At 43.3% G+C, this 13,087-nt stretch overlaps 1 protein-coding gene across 3 annotated transcripts in view; it reads left to right on the top strand.

Annotated features, from left to right (window-relative positions):
• LOC311306836 (NACHT, LRR and PYD domains-containing protein 12) overlaps nt 1-12,078 on the top strand; it is a 37,334-nt gene extending 25,256 nt beyond the window's left edge. For all 3 annotated transcript variants that reach the window (XM_084435422.1, XM_084435421.1, XM_084435423.1), the window contains exons 10-14: nt 3,218-3,391; nt 3,474-3,647; nt 4,313-4,486; nt 4,676-4,722; nt 10,164-12,078. In XM_084435422.1, coding sequence (XP_084291548.1) covers nt 3,218-3,391; nt 3,474-3,647; nt 4,313-4,486; nt 4,676-4,722; nt 10,164-10,681 — 1,087 coding nt within the window. In that variant the 3' untranslated portion in view covers nt 10,682-12,078. The remainder of the gene's footprint in view (nt 1-3,217; nt 3,392-3,473; nt 3,648-4,312; nt 4,487-4,675; nt 4,723-10,163) is intronic.
• The last annotated feature ends 1,009 nt before the right edge of the window (nt 12,079-13,087 follow it).

Here is a 13,087-nt window from a genome sequence, read left to right as displayed (position 1 = left end):
AGCGCGGCTGTCGCCACAGCGCGTGCTGAACATTCAGCGCGCGGCGAAGTCCGCCGCGCGCTGAATGTTCAGCACGCGCTGTGGCGACAGCCGCGCTGTCATCGACTGTGAGTCCAGAACTATACCCAGAAACGGAATCGTTTGACTGGGGTTCAGTGAACTCTTCGCCCAATTGACCGTGATACCAAGATTCTCGAGGTGATCGAGTAAAATGGCTCTGTGCTCTATGAGCTGAGATCGTGATTGGGCTAGGATCAACCAGTCGTCCAAATAGTTCAGCACTCGCATGCCTCTGAGTCTGAGAGGAGCGAGCGCTGCGTCCATGCATTTCGTAAATGTACGAGGTGCCAGGGCAAGCCGAAAGGCAGGACTGTATACTGGTATGTCTGACCCTCGAAGGAGAATCTCAAGAATCGCCTGTGATGTGACGCTATCTGTATTTGAAAGTACGCGTCCTTCAGATCTATCGACATGAACCAGTCTTCCCGGCGAATATGCGCGAGAATTTTGCTGGTTGTGAGCATTTTGAAACGGCGTTTCACTAATACTCTGTTCAGTCGCCTGAGATCCAGAATGGGTCTGATACCGCCGTCCTTTTTGGGGACTAGAAAGTATCTGCTGTATATCCCCTGCTCGCTTTGAGCTCGGGGAACAAGCTCTATCGCCCCTTTGCTTATCAGTTCGATATTTCGTCGCGAAGTAGATGTGCTACATTCAGCGGTACCGAAGTTTCGACGCGCGCTGTGAAGTGCGGAGGGCGTCGATGAAACTGTAGCGAGAAGCCTTTCTTTATAATGCCTAAGATCCGTTTATCACGACTCGTCGCGGAACCAGAGCGCTTCGGTAGGAAGTGCTTGAAGGCTTGGGACGCTTTCTGGGCTTCAGTAAATCTCTCTACGAACTCGGAGAGAGAAGAACCAAAGAGGCCAGCGGGAGACAGCGGGGCGTCGAGAAACGCGGTGCGCTCGGAATCGGCCATCTCCGTGAGCGTCAGCCATAAGTGCCTCTCAGCGACAGTGGCGGAAGCCATACAGCGTCCCATGGCTTGTGCGGCAGCCTTGGTGGCTCGGAGCGTGAGGTCCGAAGCACTCCTCAAATCCGCAATGCAGACAGCATCAGGCCCAACCTCGTCCCATTTACGGAGGAGATCACCCTGGAATATTTGTAATGTAGCCATGGTGTGCAGCGCTGACGCGGCTTGCCCGGCGGCGGAGAATATTCGCGCGAGCAGCGTCGACGTCATGCGGCAGGCTTTTGAAGGCAACACCGGTTTAGTCCGCCGTCCAGCAGAGGGCGGGCACAGATGGGTCGCTATAGCCTGTTCCACCGGCGGCATAGAGAGGTAGCCTCAGTCATTCGCCTTGTCCAGAGAGGAGAACGCAGGCGATACAGATGAGCGCGTTCGCGCAGAGTAGGGCGCGTTCCAGGCCTTCGCAACTTCTTCATGTAACTCAGGAAGAAAAGGAGCGGGCTTAGATTCCGGAGAAGCGCGCTCACCAGGGAGGAAGCTACCATCAAGCCGGGTGCGAGAGGGGGGCTCCGGTGCAGACCACTCGAGGCCGAGGCTCGCCGCGGCCAAAGCGAGTACTCGCATGAGCTCCGTCTCAATGTTGGCTCTGTTTGAGGGCTTCGGGGCAGGAGGCGCGAGATCCTCAGAGCTCGCCCAATCCTCGCTGCCTGAAGCCAGGAGAGAACAGGAATCCTTTTCCCCCGACGCGGCCTCTGAAACAACTTCCTCTGATGAAGCGGCGGCAGACTGCGGGCGCTGAGCATCAGGAAGTGAAGCGGGCGAGGCCGGTGAAGCGGGCGAGGCCGGTGAAGCTGGCGGGCGAACCGGCGAGCTTGGTCGGGCTGGAGAGGGTTCCGGGACCCGCTGCGAGCGGCGCTTCTTACGGCGCGGCATCGCGGCGGAGAATGCAGGCTTCGAAAAGGATGCCAGGCGGGTCCTCAGAGCCACCATAGGCAGAAGCTCGCAGTGAGGGCAGCCGCCGTCAGCGAGCGCGAGCGCTGCATGGTCCTCACCGAGGCAGGAAACACAGATGACGTGGTCGTCTCCCTCGGCGAGTGGGGCTCTGCACGAGCCGCAGGATATAGGCATCTTTAGAAAGACGCCGCTCTTTTAGGGGGTGAGTGCTACGAGAACACTACACACACACGCAAAACAGAGCAACAGTAAAGGATATGGGCGTCGGAAAGCGCAGCAGGTACGGCTGTAGAAGGCGGCGTTGGCCAGCGGCTTCGAGGGCTCGTCCCGCTGAAGTGCTTGCTTCAGACGACGCTGCTTCCGTGATCCAGCGATGCGATGCGTGCGCTTCGCTGAAGAGATTAAAATCAAGTGAATCAGCCTTCTCGAGCTTCTTTTATAGAGGTAAGCCACGCCCGTCTCGGCGGGAAGTGGCGAGGAGGGCGCGAAGCGCCCTCATTGGTCTGATGTTGCATCAGCCCGCGCTCGATAGGCTTATGCAGTTGCCGCAGAGCAGCCAATGAGTGGACAAGCCGTCTTGCTTCAGCTGTCTGCTGCTGTTTTACATATATGAAAATTAAAGGATAATTTTTTGCTTCAGTGTATCGTGAAAAGAGACTTTTCCCGTAGCGTTTTGATAAAACGCAGTACGAGAGAACTCTCGTAAGAGAACCATGAGTTACTCGTAACTCGTAGTGACCACGAAAGGGAACTCTTATTGGAGTATTATTTGAGTATTACAGTTTTTTTTTAAGTTTTTTTTTTTTTTTATAGTATTTCAGATTCAGAATATATTTCAATATGGTAACATTCAAGACTAATGAATAAGGAAAACCAACAAAGGACTACAAAGGACTACAGCACAGCACAAGGAACAGGAAACATTTTAATTGTCTAGGGGCAAATGCAGGCAACATGTAACAGTTGACATGTACAGTTGGTGCTTAAAGTCAACAGAATGTGTAAAGGGGACCATCAAAATAAAGTGTTAACCATTTTTTAGATTCAGACAGTGGCATAGCAGATGGGCACGCAGGACACACAATGTTTCCGCAATAAGGTTTTGAAAAAGTGACCTAAATATTGAGAAAATGGTCCTAGCAATTGGAAAATAAAACTCTATTATTAGACAAAAATTATGATTCCTCATAGTGTTGATGCAATTACTTCACCAAGTAGAATACATTGGATAAATGTGAGTTGATGGTTCCTGCTAATTCATTAGTTGTGGTGTCTTTTATTTCTGCATCTCAGGCTGGCTGGCTGTGATTTCCCATCAGAATTCTGTACAAATCTAGCCTCAGCACTCGAATCAACAAATTTACTCTTGAGAGAACTGAATCTGAGCTACAATACGATAACTAAAAACGGAGTAAAACAACTCTGTGCTGGACTTATTAGTCAAAATTGTAAACTTCAGAAACTCAAGTAAGTATCGCCTTATTTGTGAGTGTGTTTAGATTTAACATTAGCTAATTTGGTATGTGATGTAATTTACCTCTTTCTACAGGTTAAACCAATGTGGTCTCACAAAGGCAAGCTGTAAACTTCTAGCATCAGTTCTGAAATCATCTTACTCAGACCTAAAGGAGCTGGAGCTGAAAAACAATGATCTGGGGGATTTGGGAGTAAATCAGCTCTCAACAGGACTACATGATCCACAGTGTACATTAGAGAAACTGAGGTAAGCACAACTATGATGACATAATCGCTGTGTTATAATATTAGAACCAAAGGTCACCAACAGTTATTTTATTAGTGGTCCTCCTTGCAGGCATCACTATTATTATGGTGTATCGTTCGGGTGAGGGAACTAAAGCATTAAACATTAAAGTTTAAGCCATTAAACTTTATGCTGTGAACATGAATGATACATCTTGTTAAGAGGTATGCTGTTTCTTAATGACCTGACATACAACTAAACAGGCAAAGACCTCATAGACAATTCCCACGGTCTTACATTGAAGGGGGTAGCCAAGGCAAATCTAGAGACCTGAATATCAGTGACTCTTTTTGCATGACTGCAAACAGATAGAAATTGCCCAGAACCGAAAACTCAAGCAACCACACAACAATGGAATAAAACCCACTCAAAACATCCTGGCAACCACTTACAACACCCTAGTATCATGACAGCGAGTTTTGCACAGGCGAATGCCATTACAGTATCTTCATGAAAATGTATAGAATATAGTTGTTAATTCTTACAAGTCTGGGACTGTGTGGCAAAGTGTAAAAGACATTTGACAGTGATTTGTCATGATCTTGGGTTAATATCTGTTTTTATATACTTAAATATTTAAATCAGATGCTCTAGAAACATTGTTTTTTTTGCAATATTACCTGCAGTCTGTCGGGGTGTATGATCACAGAGGTGGGCTGCAGTTCACTGGCCTCAGCTCTCAACTCAAATGGTGGTCATCTGAGAGAACTGGATCTGAGCTACAACCACCCTGGAGACTTAGGGGTGAAACTGCTCTCTGATAAAAAAGATGATCCAACCTGTAAACTGGAGAAACTAAAGTATGTACTTATTTTTCTATTATGTAATACACTACGAGTTGGAATCTTGATTAAGAGGACATCATGGCATGACACTATTATCATACGTCATGATCATAAGATTCTACAATACTACAAGCCTCTGTATTTCAAATGCTGCTCTTTTAACAGTTGATTATATTTTAAATCAGTGTTTGTATATTCCCCCAGTGTTGAGAAAGGAGGAGAGTGTCGAATTCATCCAGGTCTGATAAAATGTAGGTATCTCATGCAAAGACACAAAATTAAACTGTTAATCCTATTTTGAATAATAATGTGACATAATCACATAATCAACATTTATACTATGTAGGCTAGCTGTTGAATGCTTCATTCGTCAACCAATCAGAATCTTCTAAGGTGTGCGATTATTTTCAGGGACACGCACAGTGAAATACGGACACACTATCGCACAGTGTTGTCAGCGCTGTTCTGACGATTTTATCAGTAAAATAGTTTAACAACTTAAAAGCTACATGACATTTCTCACTAGCTAGGTAATAACGGTGCTGTTCTTGAAGCAGATAAATGTACAGTTTCGCTATTAGTAGAGTACTGCCGAACACTGTTGAGAGACACACAAACTTGGGAATTTCATACAAGCTTAATCTCTCTCTCTGGGCCTGTTTACACCTGGTCACTTCATGCGTTTTTACTGATCAGATTTATCTGAGTTCACGTCACTGAAAGCAACAGATACAAGCTGCATTTTATTGCATTGTTGCATTTTTCTCCTTAGTTGCTCCTTAGTCACCAAGTAGTTGACTAATAGAGGGCTCCGGTGCTATTTGCAAGGCAATTTGGGGCTGATAAAAATAGGCGAACAAAAATAATTCAGAACTCCAACAGTAAAAGAAAAGTTAGTTAAAACTTTATTGCACTGAATACAAAAGGATCAAAAAAGATGATGGCAAGGAAAATGACAAGATTAGGGATAACATTAGGGTATTATTCAGTCCCTCCAGGATTCCGCAATCGCAGAATTTAACGCAAAATCAAGCCAACTCCGCAAAATTCAGAGGAGCTTGCAATTTTTCTAAAATGCCGCAGATTTCCCGCAGAATTTGGGCCAAGAGACGTCATGTGACGTCATCACAGTGCACATTTAGCCAAAGGAAAGTCCACTTCAAAATAGGCTATGTGCGTTGAACTTGAATTGATCTGAACTTTTGTTTGCGCCGTTGCTTCAGCAATGCATCTGTCTGTCTGTCAGTCAGTCAGTCAGTCAACCACCGCAACCCGCTCCCGCTGTAAGCGCACATCTCTCACAAACACAAACACACACATCAAAAATAAACCATGTTAAACTTAATTTGAACCCATACAATTCACTTTGTTTGTTAAACACTTTTCAGAATACATGCATTCTATTTTCCAGCATGACTTGTTTACTCTAAATAACAAATAACACTGTAATGTTCTCTTATGTCACCTTTCATAACTCTTTTATATCATTACTGAGCAAATCACGTCGTCTGAGTTTATTAACTCTGCCACCGCGGCATACTATTTGCACGAAATGGCGGACACCCGCGAACTCCACGTGCGTTACTGAACCCGCGTCACTTAAACTATAAATTTAGCCATCAAAATCACGCAATAACTAAATAAACATCGCTGTGAATAATGTATTTTCATATCTGTGCACAATACAGACTCGCGTTTCACATACAAGCTTTCATTACTGTTGTTTCTGATCATGTTCTATTCACGAGTAATGACAATACAGTTTTTGTGCTCAAAACTTACTTCACACAACAAAATACTCAAGATAACGGTTCATGAACCCCTTTTATCTGTAATAAACTGAGTTAATCTTACCTGCAAGACAGATATCAGATTCAATGTCAATCACAAGTGGAGCGTCTCAATAGGCTCTATGCACGATCGCTTCCGCGTTTTGTCTCAGCCCGCCCAGTTACATCCGGTGCTGCGTCAGAAGCAGTTTTTGCATTAGGGTGGAGATAATGGCAAATTACACTCGCTGTTTACAAAAACTTCCAGCGGTTAACGTGAATGAAGTTAACAATATTGTGAGGCAGTTAAACTGTCACACATATGAGTAAAAAAGAGAAGTTCTTTAAATTATAAATTACGAGCTACATCAACAACTTTGAGGGTGAGTATTCTCTCATATCGCGCGAAATCCGACTAGCGAATAGTGAATTGTCCTATAGAATGCGCTATGCGGAAGTAAAGACGCCGGCTGAGATCCTACCGGAAATACGTCAGCAGCGTTCGTGCATAGAGCATAGACAGTATATAAACTGGACACAGCGACCCCATTGGATTCAACGGAGGCAAGTGAAGTCAATTAGAAGCACTAACTTCCTGATGGTCGAGCATACTGCGCAGACTCACACTGAGCTTGACGACGTAGATGTGACGTGAGCAACCCGTCTTTCTTCTAGCAGCTGTGCCAAGCGAAATCTGAATCATTCCCTTCCGAAACTTGCAGAGACGGAGAGTGTGAGTAGGAGGTGTCCATGAGCTAGGAGCAGGAGCAACTTTTGCTAAGTATTCTGATTAATTACTTTGCCATTTTGCCTCCACGTCCCCCCGATTGCCCGCGAGCTTCTCCTCCTGTCCATACGGTAATCTCTCTACTGTGCGACAGAGAGTCGCGTTGGTATGACGCAATCATTAGCCTATTTTTACAAAAACTGCTTCTATGGGGCCATAGCGTAAGATACAAGGTAATGGAGCCTTTTATACATTTTCGTGTTTCTTTAGAAATAAATAATGGACAAATGGAGTCTTTAAACGCCTCAGATGTAAAGTTATTCGCTGTCAAAGTGACGCCAAAATGAATGGGAGTCAATGGGATGCTAACAGCAGGTGATGGTCTGATAGCCAATGGCGGCACCCGGGGAAGCTTCAACATAATATGAAACGCTGCCCCCCTGGCATAGAGCCTATTCTGTGTGTTAGCTATCTGCTCGTCTCTGCATTAACGCGTTCTGGAGCAGATCTTAGCGAGAGCTCCCCCTAGCGGTTTGGATAATTTACACCGCTGTATACACATAAATCAATACCCTTCTTGCAGATCTCTTATTAAAGTAACCAAACAGGAGTCTAAGACAGGCTTTAAACACAAGCACAAACATTTAGTCTGAATAGATTACTCTGAATATAAATGTATGCTAATCTCTCACTTTCGTTTTTAATGACTTATTCGCACTAGTGCCACATATGCTACATAAAAGAGGCTCGCGCACTCTGTAAACAACACCAAAATGGACAAGGAGCAAGTAAATTCAGTAATATAGCGGTTTCCAGGGTAAATATCAAAAAAAAAAAAAATTTTTTGAATGGAACCTTTTTACCTTTACACAAAATATAAAAGTAAAAAGTTTTCACATGTTTTGTTTTGTCATATTTAATAAACCAGGATTTGATGGCCCATGTATGATATAGTGAGAAAATGGAGGAGAAAAACAGCTCAAAATAGCACTTTGGTACAGTTGTTATATGTCCAGAAATTTTCATCAATGAGATCTTTATAACAGTATAGCAGACTACTTACATAAAATGCATATAAATATAATTTGTTACTCTATATCTCCAAGTAATATGCCTTGGTAAGATGACATTTAAATGCTTAGTTTTAAGATGAAAGCTCTATCATTTTTTATCGTTGGGGCAAAACAATGTAATGTAATAGGCCTACAATGATGACTGAGAGATGGACAAAAAAGCATTCCTCAAAAGCTTGTTGAATCATATTTGATACATTTAAATCTACAGGGGGAGCATCCCCCCAGAGGGCCTGACAGCCATCACCCCATAGTTTCACAAAATCCTGTGGAATAATAAAAAAAAAAGTTTGGTGTTACCAACTAATTGGTACTAACTAATTTAATTTGGTGTTAATTATAGTTATTATCAGTGTTCTCCTTTTAGAAATTAGAGAGCCCAATGGTTTTTGAGGTCAGAAAAGTAATAAAAATGTTAGATTCTGCTAGCCTGGGTTTCCCCATGCTGCCTTGCGCGCAGCGCGATTTTATTCACGCTGCTAGGCAGTCTGGATTCCATGGACCAGATTTTCGCCTCAGCGAGGGGACCAATCACAGAACGGGGAGGGAGCAGCAAGACGATGACGACGTCTATGCGACACACCGAAGCAGTTTGTTTATATCTATGGATCCAACATGGCAGCAGACGCAAAGTTACCTTTCGATGCAGCCTTAGATAGTGTTCTAAGTAGTTTAGAAGGCAAGTTTAGAACGTCTTCTTCCTCGTCAAATTTCTGTCACTCTACATACGTCATCTGGTATAATTGAAATGATTGGCTATGAGCTACGTACAGGCGCATTTGATAGACATTCGTAGCGCCCAATAAACGGCTCTGGGCATTCGTAAACCACGCCTCAAATACGAGAAAATGAACATGTGGTTCCCAGACCACGTCTCAATGAGACTAGGTCTGACGTTAGCCAGGCTAAGATTCTGCCAGACAAAAACTACACAAGAAATGTTGCAAATATTGCCACAAATTTTGAGAAAAGCCGCCGCAAAAACCTGAAGGGACTGATAATTCAACATATAGGGCCCTATTTTAACGATCTAAGCGCATGGTCTAAGGCGCATAGTGCAAGTGCACTTAGGGCGTTACCGAATCCACTTTTGCTAGTTTAATGACGGGAAAAATGGTTGGCGCGCGCCGAGCTCATGGTCTAAAAGGGTTGTCCCTATTCTCTTAATGAGTAATGGGTGTATTTTGGGCGTAACGTGAAATAAACCAACCAGAGTGTCATCTCCCATTCCCTTTAAAAGCCAGTTGCACTCACACCATGGCGGATTGCTATTTACATGACGGAATTTGCAAGCGAAAAGACTGAACGCTTCCCCAGAGAGGAAACGGATCTGCTCGTGTGCGAGGTTAAAGCGCACAAGCAGACCATCTACAGGACATGCCGAATTCGACTATATCTTTATGTACACAATATTAATCTTTACTTTGTAATCCTTCTATTTTTAATATTTGGCTAGTTTGTGTGCTGCTGCACGTGTGTGTACCCTGTGTGTGTGTATTAAGCAGAGTGGACGCGCGTTGTGGACCCGCCTATAGGCACACATTACTAACGTGCTCTTTAAATAACAAAAAAATAATAATTGCGCCATTGACTTTAGACCAGGTTTCAGGTGTTCAATGCCTATTTCAGTTGCCTCAAAATAGCAACGTGCCAACAATGCGCCTGAACACACATCGTTTTCAGACCAGCACGCCCATGGGCGCACAAATGCATTTGCTATTTAAACAACATGGCGCAGGACGTGAAAATGATAACTGCGTCGGACTGAAACAGGCAAAAAACACTTGCATCGCGCTTGCCGCTGCATTGCACTGGGTGTAAGATAGGGCCCTTAGTCTAGAAGAACAATAAACATCATGGTTACATAGTGCACACAATGCCTCTACGATTTCTCTCAATATAGGGACAGGAGAGCTGTCAGTCAATAAACGGGAAAACAAAGTAAAGTGCTGCGTTACTTAATGAAAAAGTTCCTCTGATTTTTGTTGTAAATTAAAAAATAATGCATTACTTCACTAGTTACTTAAAAAGTATCTGATTATGTAACTTGCGTTACTTGTAATCCATTACCCTCAAAACTGGTTGCCACTAACAAATGACAACAAATCCCCTGTTTTCTGCAGATGCCTATCAGCTCACAGTGGATCCAAACACAGTACATCCACGTCTGAAACTCTCCGAAAGAAACCAGAGAATATCGGAAACTACAGAGGAGCAGAAATATCCTGAGCATCCTGAAAGATTCAAACTGTATCCCCAGGCCTTATGCACAGAGGCTCTGAATTGTCGCTGTTATTTTGAGGTGGAGTGTGAGGGTGGAGTTGGTGTGGGTGTGGCTTATAAGACCTCAGATAGAAAAGAGAGTATAATGGGAGTTAATAACACTTTCCCTTCTCTCCTCTGTCAGAATGGCAAATCAAAACTCTGGCAGAATAATGAGATTACTTGTGCATTCCCAGTGATTACTCAGTCCAAAAGAGTTGGAGTTTATGTGGACTTGGAATTTGGAAGTCTGTCATATTACAGTATTAGTGATGGATGCAGGCACCTACACACGCACCGCACTAAATTCAAAGGCCCCTTATATACAGGGTTTACTCTTCTGCCTGACTCCTCAGTGACTCTGTGTAAGCTGAAATAAACCTTAAAGGGGGGGGGTGAAATGCTATTTCATGCTGTAGCAACAATGACATACAGACATCTGCGTTTCAAATTAAGTGAATCATGAGGGTGTCGAACACATCTTCTTTGTCCTTAGGAAGACAGCTCTGGTTAATTATTCCCTACGGGGGTATTTCACCCGCGCCCGTGTGACTGGTATCCCCCCAGTTCAGTGTGAACTCCCCGTGACTTTATAGACTCGTGACATTCCAACGCACACACACAAACACACTCTGGACTTTGAAACACAGTTCCACACATGTGATCCAATAGCAATGTTTTTGATATGTATTTTTATGTGTGTTTATTTGGCCAGATAATGTATGAGATACCTATGCAACGTTATTATGATAATCAAAATCACTATGCTAGTGATTATGAGGAAATTATGTAACCCTGTATTTCTTTCATGCAAAAACGTCATTCGAGGTGTCAATGTAATGGGAAAAACATGTCGGAGTCGAATCTTGACTGCAAAGTACAATAATATGCATTTATTCCAGGAAATACCATATTTCTAAATATGAATGCTATTTTCGATCTCTCAAATGACAGTCAAAGTAGGCGTTTCTTCACGAACAAAGAAACTTTCTTCCCGCCTCAGATCAGAAGATCTGATTTGCTGTTGTCCCAAAAAGAAGGCGTAAACAGATGTCTTTTAAAAAGAAGAGACCTCTTCTTCTCGCTCTCTCTCTCAACTCTCAACTCTCTTGCTCTCTCGCTCTGACCTTCCTCTCCTCCACGCGCAGCGCTTCTCCTCCCAACGGAACCAGCTGGACAGGCCTTGGCCTCTCTCTCTGGGACGCATGCCTTGCGTCATGTAGAAGCTGCCGTTCTTTTGCAACTAAGTTCCTACTAGCCTTTCCCCTCTAAAAGGGAAATGATCTGAACTTTCTCGGTAACGTTAAATTCAAGTGAGCCTTTACTTCGTCTTGCGAAACGACACTGAAAGACGACGCTAGACGCAAACCCCGCACACGCGTGCCTTGTGCCTCGCCTTTTACAGCATCGAACTGAAAGAGTACCAAGTCTTGCAAGTATTGATCTCTCTAACAGGTGATTCCTGGTGTCTAGCTCTTGGTCTGTGAATTAAGTTACCCTCTATCTCTTCTATTCTTTCTTTCTTTCTTTCTTTCTTTCTTTCTTTCTTTCTTTCTTTCTTTCTTTCTTTCTTTCTTTCTTTCTTTCTTTCTTTCTTTCTTTCTTTCTTTCTTTCTTTCTTTCTTTCTTTCATGTCATTCATTCCGATCACGTCATGTTCCTGTTTGTTTAAATGTTTGTTTGTTTTTATTGTTTGCATTTTACGTACGTTTATATTTGTAGCTTATATAATCTCTAGTGTGTGCCATTTTATTAATAAACCCATTTATACTTTTAACTGTCTCTGTGTTTGAAAATCCACCTTATAAGTCAATGAAATCAAAGATCCAAGCTACAAGCTCGATATTATAGACTACCTTGAGTAGTTTTTAATTCATAAACTCAGAAAGTTTGATGTTCGTGGCCAGAAGATAAAACTTTCTTGGAGTTGGTAAATACGGTAAATTGATAAAGTAAATGTATATGCGATTTATGAATTATGACCATGAGTTATGATTATTAATATTTCCAAAATTCCCTATATCCTTGAGCTAATTCGCATTTACCCAGAGTCGTTTACGTTACAATGCATACTGAGTTTTTTACACTAGCTGTTAAAGAGTTGGATTCCCATGCTAAACATACGTTTGATGGAGTATTTCTGTAGCAAAAATACTTCCGGTTTGTCACAAGTTTCGGAAAGTTTTTTTCGAGTATGGGCATGTGTGACGTCAGATGGGGCGTAATTTCCTTATACGGGTCCTAAGGGCACTTCTCCCGGAAAGGCGCGTGCGCACCCGTAGACCAGAGCAAGAGAGCGAAAGCAGTACGCCCATCGAAGCGCTGTGCTCGGCTTTAGGGAAGTTCAGTTCGACGCCGGATTTGCAGATCGTCTAATGCTTAAGGATGGAGCAGTCCCAATGATTAAGGTTCACGGTCGTGCGTTGGAACCGCAGGCGGTGAGTAAAACTGCTTCAAATGTCTGTGTGTTGTTAGCTATCGGCGCGTAAGCACCGCCCACACGGCACGCCTCCACCCGCTTGTTTTTTTTCCGGAAAGACTCGGTACAGCCTATCTTTCTTTTATAAATATAATAAAACTAAAGACTTTTTGGAGATATGAAGGATGCAATACTACTCTATAGGTACTCAAGATTAACATGAGATTGACTGAAACTGTTTTATAGCATTTTTTATCACAAACACTAATAGTAGATATATGGTAGTGGCTCTTAACGGGGGGCATTCAGGTGTTAATGGGGGGCGTTCACGAGTTTAAATATATAACGCAAATTTTTGTTCATTTT

The sequence above is a fragment of the Rutilus rutilus genome (assembly GCF_951802725.1).
Source record: "Rutilus rutilus genome assembly, chromosome: 17".
NCBI lineage: Eukaryota > Metazoa > Chordata > Actinopteri > Cypriniformes > Leuciscidae > Rutilus > Rutilus rutilus.
The sequence above is the reverse complement of the archived record's forward strand: the minus strand, read 5'-3'. Positions and strand labels throughout refer to the sequence as shown.